Source organism: Pteropus alecto, unplaced genomic scaffold (genome assembly GCF_000325575.1).
Source record: "Pteropus alecto unplaced genomic scaffold, ASM32557v1 scaffold73, whole genome shotgun sequence".
NCBI lineage: Eukaryota > Metazoa > Chordata > Mammalia > Chiroptera > Pteropodidae > Pteropus > Pteropus alecto.
Window position 1 is genome coordinate 332,055 of NW_006436284.1, and position 23,570 is coordinate 355,624.

At 34.6% G+C, this 23,570-nt stretch overlaps 1 protein-coding gene and 1 pseudogene across 1 annotated transcript in view; both read left to right on the forward strand.

The window, feature by feature from the left end:
* NNT (nicotinamide nucleotide transhydrogenase) overlaps positions 1-23,570 on the forward strand; it is an 83,288-nt gene that overhangs the window by 21,014 nt on the left and 38,704 nt on the right. The window contains exons 7-10 of the mRNA XM_025047215.1: positions 2,322-2,509; positions 19,606-19,739; positions 20,024-20,215; positions 20,792-20,959. Coding sequence (XP_024902983.1) covers positions 2,322-2,509; positions 19,606-19,739; positions 20,024-20,215; positions 20,792-20,959 — 682 coding nt within the window. The remainder of the gene's footprint in view (positions 1-2,321; positions 2,510-19,605; positions 19,740-20,023; positions 20,216-20,791; positions 20,960-23,570) is intronic.
* On the forward strand, positions 2,045-2,193 carry LOC112480233 (annotated as a pseudogene).

A 23,570-nucleotide genomic window follows, 5' to 3' on the forward strand; every position in this document is an offset into this window, starting at 1 on the left:
GCTTATTCTCTTCCAGGAATTGTGCTATATGCTTTGTTTTATTGGTTCTTTTCAAGAATTCTATGAAGTAAGGTTAATTAGCCCTTTATATTTTACATATTATAAAAGGAAATATACATTAATTTTATAACTCATCCATTTTATGTTCTTTTTGATCACAAAAAAAATATATTCTTATTCTTCCAATTCAGAAAAATATAAAAAATGAAAATAAAATACTCTAAAATTCTACTACCTAGAGATAATTATTAACATTCTAGTATATGTTCCTTTTTCTACACATTAATTAAAAATGTAATTTTACTAATGGTACTATTTAACATTATTTTACTTAATAGTAGATCATGAAGATCTTTACCTGTAAATATTTTTTAATAGCTGCAAAAGAGTCCATTGTATAGAAGGACAGTGATTTATTTAACTAGTCTTCTATAAATGGACATTTTTATTGTATATAAACAATATTGTGTAAACACACATATACACACATATATGTATGTATATATAAGTGTATATTTGGAGATATCGCATTTTCTTAGGATAAATGCCCAGAAATGGAATTTTGGGTCAAAAGATATTCACATTTAAATTTTTGATGTAATATTTTAAAATGAGATTATTTTGAGGGCAAAATTCCAAAATAGCATTGTGTTTTTAATTATACATGTTCCTTATTGAAAAATACTGAGCACCATAAGGAAGAAAATAAAAAATATCTTTTATAATATTACCAGCCAGGTATAATTGCTAATAATTTTTTGGTGTAATTGCTTAAAGATTTTTTTGGAGCTACCTTTTGAATAACGTCGAGATCATTTTACATATAACACATGCATATATATCATTTTGAATTCATCTTCACTAAAACTAGTAGACATTTCTAAAACTTTTCAAAACTATTCCTTTGGAGTAGAAAACACAAAATCTGATTGGCTTAAACTATTAGAAAATGTATTATTTCTCCTAAGTGAAAATTCATGGGAAGAACTCCTGTTTCATACTAGAGTTTGCAGCTCACCGGTGCTAGACAGGACCAGGGTCTTTCTGTCTCTCTTCTCTGCTGTCCTCAGCTTTGGCTGATTCCACCTGTGGTCATAAGTTGACCACAAGCTTCCTTGTTCAAACCAGCAGAAAGGGAGAGAACCTCTTGATTAACTGTCTCTTACCCTTTCTGTCCTGCCTTTTATGTCCTACCATTTGGGTCCACTCCCTGACCGTGACAGTTGCCAGGGACCGATGGGCTCAGACCACAGTTTCCCAGAGTTCCCTGATGGCAAGGATTACCTGTATCTCTTGCTGAAAATATAACTTCTGGCCTCACGCTGGAGGTTGTAATTCAGTGGGTATGGGAAGGGGCCTGGAAATTTGAATTTTTAACACATACCTGGAGTGATTGTTGTCACTACAGGGGTTTGGGATTCACTGTAGTGGAATGAGTGTTGGTGACTTAAAACACACAGTCTACCACAGAGCTGAGATCTTTGTTGTACAATGCTTACCAGCATTCATTCATTCATTCGTTTATTCATTTATTTTAAACTGAATGTATTTTTACATAATCTGAATGTGTTGGATCTTCACATTTACCATTAATACCATTTACAAGTTACTTTTTTCAAACACAATTTAATGAGGACTAGGGGCAAAAATCACTTTGTTAAACTATTTCTAAGAGTCATTTATGTGGGGGAAAGTTCCCATAAGTCAGAATATTTGCAAATGAAAACCTTAACTTGAGTGATTTGAATGAAGTCAAATCTTAATATAGGTCTGATCTCACATCATCATTGACAGTGAGGCCACAAGAAACACAATGGATTACTGGGGCTGGCAATAGTGAAATTCCTTTTGCAACTTAACTAAGTAGAAGTTGAAATTCTCCATAATTTTTTTTTCCCAGAAAAAAATTTATCATGTTACTTTCCTTTAGAAAAAAATTGAAACAGTCCAGAGACATCAAAAGAAAGTCTCTATGCAGGGAAAAGAAAGAAAAGTCTCCACTTTTAAATGTATACAGTTTTTCCTTTCTAAAAAAATATATATAGTCTACGGCCATGCCACCCTGAACGTGCCTGATCTCATCTGATCTTGGAAGCTAAGGGTTAGTACCTGGATGGGAGACCACCTAGGAAGGGTCGGGCCTGGTTAGTACTTGGATGGGAGACCACCTAGGAAGACCAGGTGCTGTAGGCGTAAAAAAAAAAAAAAAATATATATATATATATATGTGTGTGTGTGTGTGTGTGTGTATGTAAATGATGATCTTAATTCCTGTATTAAGGACCTAAAATCACCACTGCTTTCCTTTCAATAATCACCAGAGCTGCAGCTTTGGAGCAGTTCAAATCTCTTGGTGCTGAGCCCTTAGAGGTAGACTTGAAGGAATCTGGTGAGGGACAAGGCGGATATGCGAAAGAGATGTCTAAAGAGTTCATTGAAGCTGAAATGAAGCTCTTTGCTCAGCAGTGCAAGGAGGTGGACATCCTTATCAGCACAGCACTTATTCCAGGTATGTCATTAGGTTTCTAGTGTAGCAGTGTTACTAATGATATTTTAAAATGAGAGTGAGTAATTGTTTAACATTTGAATTTCTTCAAGTAATGATTGATTTACTTTCTAGAAAATGAGAAAGCACATGGAAGGCAAAAATCACTGCAGCCCCTAGAGAAAAACAGTCATTAATAATTTGGTATATTTTCTTCCAGTTTTTTTTTTCTGTGTATTTTTATCTGTGTTCATAGATCATATTCTGTGTACAAAATTATATTTGTAAGCAATTTCCTCTGTTTATACCCTCGATAAATTGGTTTTTAATTGATTTCTGTTCTCTTTGTTAAGATGCTACATTCTTATTGTAGAAAATTCAAACAGTACTAAAAATATATATATAGAGAAAAGGACAGCTCTGAAGTTCCATCAGAAATGACAGTAATTATCAGAGATGATCACTGAATTTAATATACGAGATAGAGAGGGGAGCTTTTGTGTGTGTGTGTGTGTATATGGAATTTCCAGTATATATTTTTTTTACTAAAGAATATAATACTTTGTCACTTTCTAGTTATTTCCTTTGACATATTTGGTCTTTGCAACCAAATTGTGAGCTCTTTCGATGGTAGGAATTACTTTTCAGTCCATTGCAACATCTTCTTCTAAAGAATATGTTTTACTGAATGGATATTTGATGTCGAACCAATAAGCACATATTAATCAGCAAACACTAGCTTGATCTAGCAAGATTGGGAGTGAAGAAACTCTCTGCCTTTTATATTTTTACCTCTTCTCTTGTCCTTTCCTTTTGTTATTGAATAATGAATACCATACTGACTAATTTTTTTTCCTTTCTGAAAGAAAGTAGACTAGATAATGATAGCTTGCAGGGTTCATGGTTACTAGTGTTAGATTCTACTAAAGGAGCCTTGCTTTCTTTCTCTAAGGGACTGTAGAAATTAGAAGTTGCTTTGTCATGAGGTCATAGGAGAGGAGAAGTTCTCTCTTGGCATCCTTTTCCCCAAAATATGGCTATTGTACAAGCATGAGCAGGAAGTTGATTGGCATCATATCTACAAACTTGTAGGAGAAAATGTGCCTCCCAAGCTTTCTTTCTGGACACTGTTTACCTAGGTGATACCTGATAGCTGAGCTGGTCTTTCCAGAAACCCCATCCCACCAGCGCTAGCTAGGTGAAACAGACAGGCAGGAGGATGATGTGGGTTCGCCCATAGAAGAATCTGTGAGTGTAGAAATAAACTGGGGTTGATTACTGGAGGTGTATGCAGATCAGTAAGCCAGGAGCCCAGAATGGTGATTGTGAAATCTGCCAGTGCTGACAGGACTCATGAACAATCAGTGGCAGGAGAGCACTTCAGGATTTGTCCTTTACTTTTGTGGCAGTGGCTCCTGACTCAGCTGTTGCACAGGTGGCTTTGAATGGGGGATGGGATGGTCTTTACTGTGCTACCATCTGACCTTTGGAAAGGTAGCTTGGGGAGAGTTTTGAGCTGACTAGATGGAACAAGTGGCCAGCAGAGGGGGATAAAATGCTTTAAAAATTTATGTATGTATATATGTATGTATGTATGTATTTATTTAATTGAAGAAATGATTTAAATCCCCCCCCCCCGCCGCATCTATCTCCCTCCTCCCTCCTCCCTCCTCCCCTTCCTCTCTGGTAACTACTAGTCCATTGTCCATGTCCACGAATTTCTGAAAAACACTCACGGAGTAAATGATGAGGACATGAAGCTATTTTTAGTTCTCTGACTCTTACTAAAAACAGAATAATTCGGATCTAGTATATATAATTATTATTGATTGTAAAGCTTGAAATGAGTGACAGGGCTCAAGACTTCTTATATAAAACACGTATTTGCTTTTAGGGCCTACTCCCATATTACCTTGTTTTTTATAAGTAGTTTATAGTAAGTATACTTTGAAAAGGTCACATTGTATAATAATCTTAAAGAAGACTTATTGAAAAAGTTTTACTGATCTAGTCCATTGAGCTCTTACTGCTTTCAGCCTTTTCTGAAGCTATGAGCACATTAAACTTATACAGAGACCAGTGGATTGATCTAGAGCCTGTAGTTAGAAGGCTGATCTGAAAAAGACTTTTCTGTTAGTTTTTTTTGAAAACCCAAGAAAGAAAAGTTAATTAGAATATTATAAGGAAGAAAATGATCATTCTAAAGATCTTTCCTATCCCTGGGGGACTGAAACCTGAAAGCATGAGCATTTAAAAAAAAAAAGATTGAAAAGATTATATAATAGTACAAATGCCCTTTGAAAAACAGTATCTCTAGCATTATACCTTTCCAGGTTTATGTCCTGACTTTACATGGGTCACCTGATGGTGTATCTAGCTCCTGAAAGACTCTTAGAGCAGAACTTGTTCTAAAGTTTTCCTTGAGTTGGAGCCAAAGGGGATTAAGTCAAATGTCAGAAGTTCTCCAAGCTGACATTCCTTAGACCAAGATCCTCGTGGTTGTACCGAAGGCCTGGCATAGATAAAAATGTTGAGAGAGGGACACAGATAATTAGTTTCAGATAGCAATCTTATGGAGTTGGTAAATTTTCATTTCTCTTAGGTGCACATCAGTCAGTGGACTTAAAAAAACAGTAATCTTATACTTATGAAGTCTGTACATGGAATGAAATGTCTGTAGCCAGCTAGTTATTATTCTGCCTGGTGTTTTGTACCACATGCTTGTACCATGATCAAGACTCCCTAGATTGGATTGGGTGTTGGGTTAAAGGCTAGAATTTCACTTAACGTGAGTAGCTTCAGGATAGGGCCTAGCTAACAGTTGTTTTATGGTGCTGTGCACATGAAGGAATGCTCCCATCCTTCCTGTCTAGCTCCTTGACCTTTGGAATCATCAATAAAAAGTGAAGCAGCCCCACTCTGGTAATGTTCAGACTGTGCTCATAATCTTTTGAGCATGAGGTTTTTTAGCATCTTTATTGTTAGAAAGACTTTTCATAGACTTGGAATATTTAATCAGGAAGAGGCTGAATCAGGTTGGAAATCTGATTGGTTTAAATTAAGTTAGGGAGGGGAGTGTTGGAGTGCAGAGAGGAGGAATCATAACGGTTTAGCACTGACTGTGTATTAGGCACATTTCACCTAAATTCCAGTGAGAATTAAGAGTACTTAAAGCATACACTAAGGCTACCCTGACAGAAACAACCTTTTCCATTTAAAACCTTTCCTGATGACCACCTTATGAAAAAATCATAAGCATCATATAGTCATCTAGCATTCACCCCTTCCTCACCTCAGGCGTTGTCCTTATTATGTTATTGAACCATAGCTATTGGAAAGCCTGGGGTTTTATTTAGTAATGATGACACTATCTTGGACCACTTGGGTTCCCAGCATCATTAGATAAAGGCATCTAAATGGATCAGGATTGTGAAACAATAAAATGCATAGAAGAAAACATAAGAACTAAACTCAAGGACCTTAGGCTTAAAGAGGATTTTATGAATTTGACCTCAAAGGCAGGGGAAGTTAGAGCAAAAATAAATGAATGAGACTACATCAAACTAAAAAGCTTCTGCTCAGCAAAAGAAACCGTCAACAAGGTAAAGAGACAACCATCCAAATGCGAAATATATCTGCAAGCAACACCTCCCCTAAGGGCCTAATATCCAAAATGCACAAAGAACTCATATGGCTCAATAACAACAAAACAACAAATGATCCAATCAAAAAATGAGCAGAGGACTTGAGCAGACACTTCTCCCTAGAGGACATACAAATGGCCAACAACTATATGAAAAGATGCTCAACATCGCTAGCTGTTAGGGAAATGCAAATCAAAACCACAATGAGATACCATCTCATACCTGTTAGAATGGCTATAATCAACAGGACAAGTAATAACAAATGTTGGAGAGGATGTGGAGAAATAGGAACCCTCATACACTGCTGGTGGGACTGCAAATTGGTACAGCCACTATGGAAAACAATATGGAGGTTCCTTAAAAAACTAAGAATTGACCTACCATATGACCCAGCAATCCCTCTACTGGGTATTTACCCCAAAGACTTGAAAACTCATATTCGAAAAGATATTTTCACACCAATGTTCATAGCAGCATTACTCACAGTGGCCAGGACATGGAAGCAACCGAAGTGTCCTATGATAGATGATTGGCTAAAGAAGCTGTGGTACACATACACAATGGAATGTTACTTAGCCATAAGAAGAGATGAAATACTGCTATTTGCAAAATCATGGATTGACCTTGAAATAATCATACTAAGCAAAATAAGCCAGACAGAAAAGGTTGAAAATCACATAATATCACTTATATGTGGGATATAAACCTAAAAGCAACAAATGAGCAGGACAAACAAACAGAGACTCATGGACATGGACAATGGACTAGTGGTTACCAGAATGGGGAGAGGGCAGGGGGAGGGGAAAAATAAAAAAATAAAATGTTAAAAAAATTTATGGATATATAGTATGAAAAAAAAATAAACTGGCATTTAAAAAAAATGATCAGGATTGAATCATATTAACCCCTCCCCCCAGCTATGCTATAAAGTCTGTACTCCTTGGTAAGGTATTCCTTACCTTTCAGTTTCTAGTCCTGATTTAGCTTTCAGGCCTCACGTTAAACTGATTTATTTCTTTCTGGGTATGATTTCAGTCATGCTGGCTACTATGATCACCTCAGATAGGCCAAGGACTTTCAGACCTTTTACACAAATATGTTTCTTCTCTTTGGAATGCTGTCCCTACCCTTTTCTACTTTTTGAAATCCTACTCAACTCAGTTACCACTTCCTCTGTAGTTTCTGCTTCCTCCTATTTGGTAGTAAACACTCCTTTTTTCTGCGTTGATATCACTTGGTCTATGCCTGCCTCACATTCCAGTAGTTCTCAGTCTCATTGCCCTGAGTTGCTGTGTCTCCCTGTGCATGCAGCTGGAGTGTTTGGTTTATCTCTGTGGTGGTGGGTGCTTAGCATATGACCTTGTACACAACAGTGGCTCAGTAAATATTGCTGAGCTAATAATTCTGGGTGCTTTTCTTAGGTCTTTTACTTTTCCAGTGCTATCCAAGGAAAGAGAGAATGCTCTGTTGGCTCAGGATGGAACACTACAGAAGCTAAATTAAGACTGGGAACCAAGTGTTTTTTTTTTCATCAGTTAAATACCATAAGTGAAATTGCTGAGTCATATAGTAGTTCTATTTTTAGTTATCTTTGAAGAACCTCCATACTGTTTTCCATAATGCCCATACCAATTTGCCATCCCACCAACAGTGCATGAGGGTTCTCTTTTCTCCACATCTTCGCCAACAGTTATTTGTTGACTTTCTGATAATAGCCATTCTGAATGGTGTGAGGTGCTATCTCATTGTGGTTTTGGTTTGCATTTTCCTGATGATTAGTGATGTAGAGGATCTTTTCATCTGTCTGTTTGCCATCTATATGTCTTCTTTAGAAAAATATCTCTGAATGTCCTCTGCCCATTTTTTTTTATCAGATTGTTTATTTTTTCTGTTATTGAGTTGTATGAGTTCCTTATATATTTTGGATATCAATCCTTTATCAGATAATGTCATTTGCTAATAGCTTCTCCCATTCAAAAGGTTGTATTTTTATTTTGCTGATAGTTTCCTTCTCTGTGCAGAAGCTTTTTAGTTTGATGAAGTCTCATTTGTTTATTTTTGCTTTCGTTTCCCTTGCTCAAGAGGATATATTTAAAAAGGTTTTAGACTGATGTCAGATAGTTTATTACTTATAGTTTTTTCTGGGAGTTTTCTGGGAGTTTTCAGGTCTTATATTTATGTCTTTATTTTGAGTTTATTTTTGTATATGGTTTAAGAGAGTCATTCAATTTCATTTTTTTTTTTTGCATATATCCAGTTTTCCCAACACCACTGTTGAAGAGACTATCATTTCTTCATTGTATATTCTTGCCTACTTTGTCATAGATTAATTGACCATATAAGCGAGGGTTTATTTATGAGCTCTCTATTCTGTTCCATTGATTTATGTATCTGTTTTTGTGTGCCAGTACAATATGTTTTGATTATTATAGTTTTGTATTATAGCTTGAAATCAAGGATTGTGATACCTCCAACTGTTCTTTTTTCTTAAGATTGCTTTGGCTATGTGGGGTCTTTTGTGATTCTATGTAAATTTTAGGATTATGTATTTTAGTTCTGGGAAGAATGCCATTGGTATTTTGATAGGAATTGCATTGAATCTGTAGATTGCTTTGGGAGATATGGTCATTTTAATGATATTAATCCTTCCAATCCATGAGCAGGGTATATCCTTCCTTTTATTTATGTCGTCTTCAATTTCTTTCTTTAATGTCTTACAATTTTCAGAGTACAGGTCTCTCACCTGCTTGATTAAATGTATTCCTAGGTATTTTATTCTTTTCGACACAGTTGTAAATGGGATTGTTTTCTCAATTTCTCCTTCTGATCATTCATTATCTTATTTATCCAAAGGAAAAAATCACTAATGCAAAAAGATACCCCTATGTTCATTGCAGCATTATTTACAATAACCAAGATATGGAAGCAACCTATGTGTCCATTGATAGATGAATGGCTAAAGAAGATGTAAGTCATATATACACAATGGAATATTAATCAGCAATAAAAAAGAATGAAATCCTGCCATTTGTGTCAGCCTGGATGGACCTAGAGGATATTATGCTAAGTGAAATAAGTCAGACAGAGAAACACAAAACTACATGATTTCATTTATATGTGGAATTAAAAAAAATCAAAACGAACAAACAAACAAAACAAAACAAGAACAGACTCATCGAAACAAAGAACCAACTCTTGGTTTCCAGAAGGAAGCTGGGGGGGTAGGGATAGGTAAAAAAGGGGAAGGGGAAAATAGCCAATAATAGTGTGATAAATAAACATGATGACAGATGCTTACTAGACTTAGTGTGGTGATCACATTGTAAGGTATATAAATGTTGGATCACTGTGTTGTACACCTGAAACTAATATCATATTGTATGCCAATTCTAATTTTGAAAAGATTGGGAACCTAACTTTCTTAAATGATCAAAACTGGGATACTTGTCCAGTTTGCAATATAAAGTGGTTAGTTAGACTTCTCAGGAGATAGAATTAGGAAGTAGTGGAAGGTCTGCTTAGGAGTTAGAAAGTGTCCTATCTAATGAGGAAGGAAGATATTGATTGCTTGATTATAAATTGTAATACCTTGGGCCATATATACTTGGACCTCTTTTTAGGCACAATCTATATTATCCAAAAGGGTAATAGTACTTTTGTTTTTTAATGTATAGTGGTTAGTATCTGTCGAATAGACTCCTCAAAGGACCTTTGTGGTCATTTTACATGACTGGAGAATTGAGAGGGGGGTTGTTTTCTCATGATATACAAGTGCCTTATACATATGAGACCCAACCTGAGAGATTTCACAGTCTCCTGGAAAATCAACACTGGTTCTGCATTTGATGCTGCCTGTCTCTTGGAATCCGTCTTTCACATGGAGTAGAAATATAGTGCAAAAGAATAAATCCACAGTAATTTTCAAACTTGTTTTTTTAGGCAAGAGAATCATTGATTATAGTGATATACTCTCCATTTTTGAAATTCTACAAAGATAATATTGTTTTGGTAACTAAACGAAATGTTCCCCCAAGATTTATTTTTTTAGATTGTTCTTTTCCTTCTTTTGTAAGCATTACGATCTTACAGGACAAAACTATATAGACCAGTGATTTCCACCTTTTTTTAAAATTACTGAATTTTTTTTTTTTTTTTTTTTTACTGAGTAATCTAATTCATCTACCATCCTCCTCTCCCTTAAATGTATTGTTGTATAGTATGGTTGTATAGAATTTTGTAATATTACTTCTACAAAGTTTCATGGTTTTGAGAATTTTGAAAGGCAGAGAGAAATACTTAAATGTTGCAACATCATTACCAAGGGTTGGTAACAACAGGCTGTCTGTGTACCTCTTGGTAGCTTTCAGCACCAACAGGACAACTTGTCATAATGAGGAGAATGCTAAAATGTGGTTTTCCATTGCCATTTATCAATCTTGACTTCTTAGAGTATGTTTGAGCACAGTTAGGGAGTGGGCTAACTTTAAGAAATCTTCTGTTAGGAAAATTTAAGACATAGAATTATATTCTAGTTTGGTCTGTTATTTCTCTGAAAGTATGTTGCAAGATGGGGAAGCATTGTGTTCCCCTGCTGGTAGTTCCTGAGTCAGAAAAGATTGGGAGGCTGAGGCTGTCCTTGGTGAAGTAGCACCTGATAGAGTTACTGCTAATAACTAGTACTTCCCACCATATGCATTTCTGTATCTTCTTCGTTTTACTGTCCCTATTTTTTCTTGTGCTTCAGTATTAGAGTGGTTTAGTTGCTATGACAGATTAACCCAAAAGTGTATAATGGCTCAGAGCTGATATATTGGTGGGCAGCTGGGATATTCAGGTATAACAATGTCACCATCATTATTATAAAGCTGTGAAGGCCACTCTGGCACTGTGTTTATTCCAGCCAGTCACAGGGAAAAGGACATGGAAGAGTGTGAGTGGGATGCCTGGAAGTGGCACACACCAGTCCCACTCACTTTTCTTTTGTTGAGACTTAGTCACATGGCCAAACCTAACTGTGAGGGAAGCTGAGAACTATTGCCTCACTGTGTACTCAGGAATAAAAGAACATTGTATTATCCTGCTAGGGCCGCCGTAACAAAATATCACAGACTGGGAGGCTTAAACAACAGAAATTTATTTTCTCACAATGTTGAGACTAGATGTCAATGGTCAAGGTGTTGGCAGGTTTGGTTTCTTCCAAGCCTTTCTCCTTGGCTTGTAGGTAGATGGCCCTCTTCTTGCTATGTCCTCACACGGTCTTAGTGTCACTTTTTGTGTCCACATTTCCTCTTGTTTTAAGAACATCAGTCAGATTGGATTAAGGCCCATCTTATGGCCTCATTTTAACTTCATCACCTCTTTAAAGTCTCTACCTCCAAATACAGTCACATTTTGAGGGAGTTAGGGCTTCAACAGATGACTTTACTGAGGGCACAGTTCAAGTACTCAGGACTGAAAAACTTATTGACTTTTGCGGTAAAAAGTCCAGATACTCTCAGGATTATGTGGAAGGTCGAAGATGGTCCCTGAGATTGTCAGGCTATGGACATTCTAATGAAGTTACAAATCCAGCACCCATGAGGCGGCAGTCTGGCATGGGTTTCTCTGTGGAGGAACATGACTTACTTGATTTTTATCTGAATATTTTGAAGATATCCATTTTTTAAGCCTCTTTTGTCATGTATTGTAGGGAACACAAAGATGCTATTGTTTATATAAGAATATCATGTATTTCCTTATTTGTGCTACTATTTAAGTTTGGTAGGTTGTTTTGTGAAGATTTTCATAGCTAATAAAGCCATAGCAAGATCTTGATTAATTTTGATTTTTACCTGTACAGAATCTTGCAGCTATTAGAGGTAAATTTTTAAGATAAATTTTTAAGGATTGCATTCTTTAATTATTAGGTAAAAGCTTGTTTTTAGGTTTCTTCTTTAAATAAATCTTTAGGGATTTATGCAGTCCGTTAAAATATCCTGTCAATCAATCATATTTTGTAGGCATTACATTTAGAAGTATCTCAAGGCATTCAATTTGCAAAAGCCAAGTTTTTGCCAGTATGACGTTCTCTCTGGTTCCTTAAACAAATAATTATGCGGAGAAAAATTTCCCATAGTTCCAGGGATGGAACTCACATATAAAGTATTCTGCTTGACTGTTTAAGATAGGTCAGAATCTCTTTATGTTCATGAACGCAGCTGTGTTAGCCTCTAGTGATTTTTAATAGACATGGAGGAGTTGCAATGGTACATTGCTCTGTGTACCACAGGGCTGGCTAAATCAGAGACCCATTAACTACTAGATCCATGGATCAAATATTCAGCATATTCTTGCCATATTCTATCAATTACATAATCATCTCTTTTTTTCATATATATACATATGTGTGTAAAATTCCTTTTGTCCTCTTCTAGATCACTTTTATAGCTTAAACCAAATACCTTAAACTGATCTGTGATTTTGAAATTCCAAAAGAGCCTTTAGTGTATATCAATTAGGATGCCTTTGGCTGCCAGAAGTAGAAATTCCAGCACAATCTGCCTTAAACAAGAGAGGTTGTAATGGCAAAAAGTCCAGTTATAACCATGGACAGGTTTGTGTGGCATGGGACTCTGGCTGTGCTCCTTTGTACTCTCTCAGCTTCACCCTCCTCTTGAGTTGGTTTCATCCTTAGTGGTAGAAGGCAGCAACAGTTCCAGGCCTCCAGTTTGCACAACACAACATCCAGAGGATGAGACAGGACAGTTCTGATGGCTTCTTCTTGAAGAGCAAGAAAACTTCTTTTTCAGAAGCCCTTAGCAAATTTTCCCTTGTTCTTATTGGCCTTAATTGGGTGACATGCCTACCCACTTCTGAACCAATCCATGCAGGCAGGGCAATAGATGCCCTTGGCTTTCACCTAGATTTCTGAACCAGTCACTCAGCCCAGCCAGGCTTGCCTCTGGAGCAGTTTCTGAGGTCATTTCTCCTGAAGCGCATGGACTTTGTAGAGAAAATGGAAATCAAGAGGAGGAAATGGATGCTGGGTAAACACCAACAATGCTTAGTGCAAAATTATATTCTTATGATGATATTTCCTAATGTGTAAATACTGTAGTTCAGAATGTCTTTATATGCTCTATTTTGCATTTAGTCAGTGTTTAGTATTACATTACATTAAAAATTATCCTTGTCTTCCTAGTACTTGTTCATGAGAAATCTATTTTGGTTTGGATGAATGTATTCTATAATTTATATTATTAATCTCTTTGCTACTATATTGGTAAATATACCATATTCTTGTTAAAGCAGGAAGTTTTTCTAAGCCAGTCTAATTTGATGCTTTACAGGCCAGGAAGTTAGAAATTTTCCCATCTGATTATATGCCAATGAATAATTCCAGTGAATAATACTAAATGCTCTTTGGAATCATAAAATTCTGTGGTAAATTTCATCTTGGTGTCTTGTTGGTCTTAACATTTTTAGTGGTTTGCTCTTAATTTCTTTATTTTATTTTATTTTGATATCATTAAAGTTGTCTGCGAGGGCTTCATTTTTTTTCCCAGTAAGATAGAATCCGAGAACTTATTGATTTCAGGTGGTCATGTTAGGCTCGATTCGTTCAGAGGGGTATAATATATTGTAAAACTTGCTGGTAAGTTATTAGCTGTTGGTATTTAGTTTAAACTAAATCATTAATTTTGAATTTAGTATTGTAGCGAGGCCAGTGATATATTCCTTTGTTACATAACGATAAGTTGTTAAAGCTATTTTTAGAAAGGAGTAATTTTTCCTAGAAGTTTATAATTTTAATACTTTTATATTTGCATTCTTAGTATTCAATTAATGAGAAAATATATTATGAAAAAACTATGAATTGAATTACATTTAAGAATGAATTTGTATGAATAACAGTACTATATGCATACATCTAGAAATGGTACGAGTGTGAGGCATTTTTTGTCTACAGTCAGTTCTCAGTGCTCACAGAGATTCAGAGATACCTTATACTAATTTGTGACATCCCTACTAACCCCAAGTAATGGCCAACCACCTGGGAAACTATAATTAAAATTTTAGATGAGTGCTTTAAATACCTCAGCTATTCTAGTAATAAAACTGTTCACTAACCCTTGGATGCAGCCTATTTCAGGCTTAAAATATTAGACCTCATAGCTATAAGTAAAGTTTTCCTCCCCCATCTAGCCTGTACACTGAAGGCACTAAATAAGTATTAACTGAGTCAATGAATGAATGGATATTTAAATGATGACTGCCAGTGAATGATGTCCCACCATTGTTTTGGCAAAATTATAGAAATAAACTCCCATTTGGGAGTGAATTGAATAATCTTACTAGGGAACTTAATAGCTACTAAGCAGAAGGAACCAAGAAATATTTCTTGAAGTTGAACATCATGCCAAATCTTTCATCTATATTTTGTATTGTACCAGGAAATATATTTCTAAAAATTTTCTGTCCTTGTTATTTTTTATGTTGTAGTGACTTTTTTTTTTTTTTAGGGAGGTAATTTGAAGAAATGTAACAATCTTGGTCTTTTTGTATATCTCATCTTTTTGCAGATAAATGATAAAATTAATGGGAGCGAGCAGTCAAGAGGGGAAAGCGCAATTGTGCCTCTAAAAAATACCTCTCTTATCTACCTTTTAAAAAAATTAACTCTTCTGATTTCTTCTACAGTTATGTTTTGAAACACCTGATATGCTCATTGATCTTTAATTCTTGTATCTAGGACCTCCACCAGACTTTCTCTTGGGTATATAGGATACCTCTTTTTTATTTGAAGGATCTGTATTAAACATTGGATATATTCTTTTCTATGGTCTATATTGTACAAAATCTGTACACATTTTCCTGTTTGTTATCCATTCTCAGTCTTGAAAGGCTGTCCTAACTGTATAGCTTCATGTGCTGTAGCAGGGATGGCAGATTACTTTGAGTGAAGCCTTTTCAATTATTAAGTAAATAGATAGGTCTAATGGCATTTCTAAGTTATTTTAATTTTTCTAGTACAACTCTTTAATCTATGCCTTCAATCTAAAGCAGAAACTAGTTGTGATTATGCATGAGTATTTTTTTTATTTATTTAATAAAAATAGTATGTGAATTTTTTGGAAATGCTGTAAACTACAAAGTAGACAATAAAAACTTCCCATCATTCCTCTACTCAGTGAAAAATACTATTAACATTTTACCATTTCTGCCTAAAACTGGTGTTCACAAGAGCCAGTCTTCTGCTTGTTTGCTGCCATCCTTCACCATTTGGCATTTCCTCTCTCAGAGAATGTAAATCGTTTAATTGTTAGGCCAAAATAAACAACCTGTAGGGTACAGATGTTGTCAGAAAAGGTAAAGCAATGCGTGCCAGACTAAACTAAAATGACTTGGACTATGTTGTTCGGGTAATCCGGTACACAAAAGGTTGGCACAGGAAGCTGCAGTCTGTTGTGTTCATTTCCGGTCCTGCTACCGCCTCCGCGGAACTTTGTCTAGACTCTCCTCTCACCTTTGTGTTTTGACTGTGGTTTTTGATGGCGAGATGCTTTGTTTGGTAAAACATAATATACCACAGAGGGTCCACTGAAGTGAAAAAACATTTTACCATTTTCTCTCTTTTCATTCTTTTTTTTATCATGTTAGATCAAAATACAATATCTTTCTTACTTTCCTCGTTTAATATGATATCATAAAATTTCCCCTTAATATGATGCCATTAAGAACTCTTGGTAAATATATTTTAATAGTTTTGTAGAATTTTCTTATTTCTGAACGTACTGTATTTTATTTAACTGTTCCCCCAAAGTTGGGTTTTATTTCTAGTTTTTGTCAATTAAAATAATGATCTAACATTTTCCTGCATTATTCTTGTATCTTTATTTTCATTCATTTCCCCAGGATTAATCAAATCTTAGAAGTAGAATTACATTTTTGGCCAGTTGATAAAGGCTTGATAAATTATGCTTTCCTGAAAGATTGTGCAGTTCATAATCTCATCAGTGGACTTTCCAGCTAATTGTTTTATTTCAACATTATTATGATTTTTTTTACTCTTTCAGTTGGAGAGGGAAAAAAGTATCTCACTTTTTGTACTCACATGTTTTTGATTCTTACTGAAGGTTTTGACTTTTTTTTTTTCCTTTAGTTGTTATCAAATAACTTTGAAATGACCACTTTTATTTGTTGTTCAATTATCTATTAGGATATTAATGTTTTGTTTTATTTGAATTTCTGTGAGCTTTTAATTATATTTTTGTCATATTTGTGTTTTTTGAGGATCGTAATATTTTTATATTTAAATCGATTGATGTTTTCCTTTGTAATTTTCCTCACTGCTTTGTTTAAGAAGAGCCTTTTAATCCAAAGACTAGAGAGATAGTCACCAAGGTTTTTTTTTTTTCTCTTTTTCTTTATGTGTTGCTTTCTCTTCTTTTATTAGTTTTGATCTATATAGACTGTGGAGTTTAATTCACAGTATGATATTAGGTTTTGGTAGATTCCCCCTCCCCCCAATACCTAATGAATCATCTTATTCTTTTTGTTTTGTTTTGTGATGCCACATTTATCATACATTACATTTTTATAGGCCATCCGGGTAAGATAGTATTTTGAAACTGACTTCTCAGTTTTTTTTCTCTCTTTTGACCTAATCTTTTAAGGATTTGCTTATTTGGAACTTTTATGTACTACCCTGCTCCTTTTTTGGCTCTGTTTTTTTCCCCTTCTGTTTTCAATTTTTATCTTTGCACTTATCAGAATTTTCAAAAAATTAATCCACATGTGACTGCTTAAAGGCAGCTGCTCCGTTAAATTCATTATATTCCCTAGAGCGTTTATTGAACTTTTTAAATTATAAAATTAAAACAAACTTTTATAGAAAACTTGGAAGACAAAGAAAAGTACAAAGAAGAAAATAAATTAGCCTCACCACTCAAAGATATTCTGGTAATGGTACTTGTATTGTTAAACATTATACTATATAGAATTTAATAGAAACTTTTAAGTATATGTACTATTTAATGTATATAAATATACCTATATGTGAAACATTTATGTATGTATTTATACATTTTATTTTTACTGAATGGGAGCATCATATATGTACTATTTTGTTGCATGCTTTTTCCTTATAATAATTCCATGTCTTTACAATATTCCTCTTTGAATTAAGTAAACATTTTTAACTCCAGTCATTTGACTTACACACTAAATAAATACTCTATGTGAAAGAATATGTTATCCTTTCAAAAGTGATGGAATTTCATACTGATAATAGGGATAGAACACCCTTAACCTCTGTTAAGATGCAAATGTGTGTAGGTGTGTGTGTGTTTAAAGTTGTATTAGCAACTGCATAACCGATTTGTAAAACCTGAATGAGTAAAATCAAAGAAGACAAATAGGTGGTATATCGGATGTTTTCTAGGGAGCTTAAATAGCTTTAGCCACTTGATATAAAGTGGGTAGCATTACAGTCCAGAGATGGATCCTTAGCTATAGATGACTCAGAAGAAAGAAAAAATTTCAGAATTTCAAGGGCAGGAAAAATTAGATGCCAAATCAGATTTGTGAGGCAATGGCTGTAAAGTTGGCGCAGTTAGAAGACAAAGGGGGTGCACCTGAAGCTCATTTGGATATAGCCAAAAGAGTAGTTTAAGCCATGTCAACCTAAGACTAGAGGGTATACATAAGGTGGGAGGAAAAGCTGTAACACACAAGAGCTTGGTTAATCGAGAAGAGTCTCTGGACCTGAGGTGGGGAGGGTGATAACAGTAAATACCTGGAGAGTACAGGTTAGCACTTTAAATTTGCCGCTTCGTGTGGATGCAACCATATAATCCACAGTTTTAACTCACGGCAGACCTGAACAGATCTTTATTTGGGAAGAATCCTCAGATATGTATGGTTTGCATCCCTAAATTCTCATGCCTGAGTAAAGTTTTAAATATTCAAGATGCCTTTGTTGGACTACAGTGGGGAGGGTAGAAGAAAGGAATATTTACAAGAGAATTTTGAGAAGTGGTGAAACTATCAGGACTTTAGGATGTTGTCTTGGGGAAAGTAATCCCCTCATTCTTGCTCTTTCATGGAGACTCAAAAGAGAGACCAGAGATCATCTAACAAACCATGTGTCAGCCAGCCCCGTGTGACTGGAGCAGAAGTCCCAGTGGGGCAGTAATGAGAGAGGATGTTAGAAAGAGCACTCCAATCCAGGGAGAAGGCCTTCAGTAAAAGGAGGTTTAGCATTTGGACTTTATCTTGGAAATATAAAGTTTACTTTGAGAAAGAAGGAGGTACCATATAAACACCCACTTGTATCATATTTACAACTTTTTTTTACGTGTGCTATAAAAGTTTTTTTCTTTTTTGAATCACATTTATTCCAATCAAGTAGGTTGAAAAACAGATTACAATGCAAATTTTAATAGGCTTTCATTTATAAAATGTGTTTTTACTAAAATTCTCTGAACAGAGATTTGAAAACTTTCAAAAGAAGACATAAAGGTAATTATGTGATTAATTCTTTGCTTTCCTGCTACCAATGTCACAGTTTATCTCTTTTTCCCTTTGACCTACGTACTTATGTTGATTTATGAAACTTGAACTCTAAAATATGCTAATAGGTGGGCCCCCATCGAACACATAGATGTATGTTAGCTTGAAAAATCCTTACATCCAGTGCTTTATCTTCTGTGTAAAAATTAGTGAATGAATTTAAAATGCGAAACATCTCATAAGGAGAACGTTTCATGAGAATAGGGATCTTTTGTTTATCTACCAGTATATTCCATCACCAGGAATAGGGCTTGACTCACCAGACGCACAGAATAGTTGTTGAGTGGGAATAAAAGTGTATGAGTGATGCCTAAGCCTTTTGGAGTTGTGGTGGAGTTGAGAAACAGGTATTCTCCTGTTTCCGTTTCATGGTACTTCCTTAACTCTACTCAAAGTTATCCTGTGTTAAATTAAGGCAGGTTAATATAGCATGTAGAAATATCTGCTGACGTTTGTTAAGATGATTAGAAATATTCTATTTTGTAATTCACAAATTACTATCGAATATTCCCTTGATATTTGTGATCTTCATGAATTGTCCACTTCGGCTGCACATAGTTTCTTTAATTGCTTATTATACATAAAAAAAAAAAAACAAATAAAATGCTTATGTCATCATGAGAGTGGTACTGGATGTAAACCATTTGCCAAGAGCAGCACTGAGATTTCCGTGTTGAGCATATGGCGAGGGTTTCTCGCTAGCTAAATGGCTTCCTCCTGCACACTGCAGCTCACACTCTCACTGTTTTCTTAGGAGAATGACCATTCTCTCCTGTGTTCTGGACTTTAGGGGTCTCTTGAAAGAGTTAAATAAATTTCAGATGTCAAATTCCTGAGTATCTAGAGACTATGGTAACACTTAAAATATAGTTTTTAAAAATGAATATAATTTGTACTTTTTTTTTTTTTTTTGATTTTCATTAGGTAAAAAAGCTCCAGTTTTATTTAGTAAAGAAATGATCGAGTCAATGAAGGAAGGCTCAGTTGTTGTGGATTTAGCTGCTGAGGCTGGCGGAAACTTTGAAACCACTAAGCCAGGAGAACTGTATGTTCATAAGGTATATCAAAAAGCTTCTTTCTATGAACCAGTTTTCACATCTTTAGTGATTTGTGTGAGTGTGTTTATTCCTTTAAATATTTAACTGAGGCCTGAATTTTTTTAAAATAAAAAATAGGCACATTTAAAGCTCCTTTTGAAATATATATTTGTTTATGAGTATATGTATATATTTATAAAGATATAGAATTTCAAAGCTTAGCCTTGACTGTGACCAAGCATTGTCCTAGAAAGAATGTGAGCATACAGTAATAGATGTTTCTGACCACATTTTTATTCATTTAGGGAATTACTCACATAGGCTATACGGACCTTCCCAGCCGAATGGCTACTCAAGCCAGCACCCTGTATTCCAATAACATCACCAAGCTCCTGAAGGCCATCAGCCCTGACAAAGATAATTTTTATTTTGAAGTGAAAGATGACTTTGACTTTGGTACAATGGGTCATGTCATTAGAGGAACTGTAGTGATGAAGGTAAGTAAAGAGATTTGTTTTTCCTGTGTTTTCATTTTAAATTGATTTTATGATTTCTATTCATGGAAGAATCCTATTTGGAATTGAGACATATTTTAATAAAGCATTGATGTATTGAGTTTATGCCAATAAAAATTGTTTAAAAATGCAGAACGATTTAAATAAAAATATTGCAAAGTCATGTACACACCTAAATATATATATATATTTTTATGTGACTCACCTAAAATATGCATTGTGTTTGAAAAATGGAAACAAACAAAACAAAAAATTAAAATTGAATAAAGTAAAAAGTATTTCTCTAACTATTCTGCTTCTAAGGGCTTGATCTGTATTCTTCTGTATATGTTCTATGCACATACAAATTATGTATCTATGCATGTATGCATAATACAAACATGTATTTATATACACATGTATTAATTATGTACAGAAAATACTGTTATAAATTATATGAATTTATATAAAATTATTTTTCAAAGAAGTTTTTTTCCCCCAACATTATAGCTATTTTCTGTGTTTTTGAAACACTGGATTGACTTTTTAAAAAAGTGCTTTTCTTCTAATTTCTGTTAGGATGGTGAAGTGATTTTCCCTGCTCCCACACCTAAAAATATTCCTCAAGGTGCCCCAGTAAAACAGAAGACAGTGGCTGAGCTGGAAGCTGAAAAAGCGGCTACTATTACACCCTTCAGGAAAACGATGACCACGGCTTCTGCATATACAGCAGGTGAGGATCCCATTTATCAGGATTAGTCCTGATTATCTGAATTTTGAAAGTAGTATATTAATTGTCAAAATTAGTAAATAAAATATCATTGTCCTTCTTTGGATTTCATTAGGAATCGAGCCTGATAGAAGCAATTTTTCTGTGGAATTGGAGATTGTATTGATCGTCTACCCTAAGAGATACAGGCACTATGCTAAATACTAGAATGAATATGTGTGAAATAATATACAGGCTGTTGATACTTTTCTTTTTATAAAAAATATTTTAAATATAATTAATATTTTTATCTACATCAAATACATTGAGTCGTGACATACCTCAGAGCGTGTTGGCGTGAAGTGCACATAAATGTGATTATTTATTTATTTGCTTGTTTATTACTTTATGGTTTATAAAATATCAGTCTTGATTATCTGCACAGCTGGGTAAGACTGAGGAACCAAATGTTTACATTGAAGAATAAGCACTGTAATACAAATATAGTCTTTGATTCTTTGACTAACATTCTGTTATTCACCTAGTAAAAAAATTAAATTTTAAATGTTTATCTCTTCTTTACAATTTAACATAAATTCTTTCTTTTCAAATTCATCTTTGTGAAAACACTAAAGAATTATTGTAAAATAAGGGTAAATATTCATTCTGGCTATGAACTGTTAGAGTCTGAAATGTGAATATTTGATTTTAAATTGGTTTCTTTTTCATAGAATGAATTAAAATGTTTATATCTGCTTAGAGCCAAAAACAAAAGCAAACTATAAAGAATTAAGGACCAGCACCAGTCACAGAGAATTCTTGTAGCTTCAGCATTCTCCTAATTCCCAAGTGAGTCCAGATGTTTTAAAGCTAAGTATTAAATCTCCTTCAATAAAGAACAAGTCTCAGCAGAATAACCAAAAAAACCCTCTAGTTGTGAACGTGGTCAATAGATGGGCAGCATCCCTATTTGCACTTACTTATTAAAAAAAAGAAACCATGTATTGTACATGGAGACATGGAGAGTATTATCAGTAGGATTGGAAATTTCCATTTCTCTTTGAAATTCATGAGGAAATACAGCGAGCATGTATGATGATTTATTTTTCTAGATTTTGCTTACATTAAGTCAAAATTGATTGCATTTTAATAGATATGACAATGGAATATTTCAGTGAATAAAAGGATGGCCTTATATTTGTTTTTCTTTACCTCAAATTTCCTCATTTATAATAAAAACAACAATTTTTTTTTATATATGTGTTAGGAATTTATTTGAATGGCATTCTTCAAAGAATTTGATTTGTTCCCCGCCCTTTTTTTCCTCTGCTTCGTCTTTTTCTTGTTATACAGACTATAGAAATAGCACAATTGACATTAAATGTATTATAGAAAAGACATTAGTTTATTAAATAGTTGATAGGAAAACATTCAGAAGTGTGGTTTCTATCTTTTTTCAGTCGAGGACAAAAAGGGTAAATAATTTTACAGATAAGGATACTGTAGCACAAAGAGGTTAAGTAACTTGCCTGAGATCACAAAGCTAGCAAGCAATAGAATCAGGATTTGAACCAGGCAGCCTGGCTTAGAAAAGATATTCTTAACCACAGCCTTATACAACTTCTCTAATGTTTTAACTGAGAACACAAAACAGTATTCTCTCTAACTCTCTCCACAGATGGTTAACAGGCCATGCATTAGAACTTTGGAAATCTTATTTGTGGATAGGAAAATTTAAGTTAAAACTACAGTTTTATTGAATGATTTAAGGTAAATTAATGTCAGTTCCTAGATATTCCAGCTGTGCCACTTATAAAGAAATAGTTCATACCAAGGAAGAAAAGTATCTTATTCAGGAAAGTTAAATTCTCACTCCCTGGTCACCCATTATTCTGTTTTTACTGACCCTTTCTTCTATTGCAAAAAAGCTGTCCACATGTTTGGTATCAGGAAAGGTGATAATTAAAGATGTATGTTCCTAACTGACTGTATTCTGCACATTCTTAATTTAATTTATTATTTTTTTTCTTTTCTTTGTAAAATCCTGTTTGCTGACCTGGTGTTGAGGCTGGAGCTGACTGCCCTGGCCAGCAGTCCAGTCCAGATTCAGGAGCAATTGCAAAACTTCTGTCCCTGGTGGGTGGAAGCCATATGTTTTGGGGAGGTGCTGGAGTGAATGAAATCCTTCCTACTCTTTTCAAATCCTTCTTATTCAGCCAAATCTGGGAGTGACATAAAATTGGCCTCACGAAAGTCCTGAATTATGAAGGTGTGTCTTGCCCAAGTAGAAAATGCTTTGGTAGACCCTCTATAGGCCTGTGATTCTGGAATAAAAACAATTGTATAAACACGTGGCATTGTCAATGAAACTTAAAACAGAAGAAAACAAACCACTCAAAGGAAAATGTACATATTGTTATTAAGGTGACTCATAAATTTTACTAGATCTTTACAATTTATTTTGTGTTGGAGGTTGGTGGTCAAGAAGTTGAGATTTGTCCATAGTACCTTTAACCCCTTTTCCCCTCTTCTCCATTATGAAATGTCTAAGAAACTTGCTCGTTATTAGCAAAGGTGTAGAATTTAAAAGCATTCATTATTCCACATGTTTGTTTATATGTGGGTATGTGTGTGCTTTAAATCTTCCTG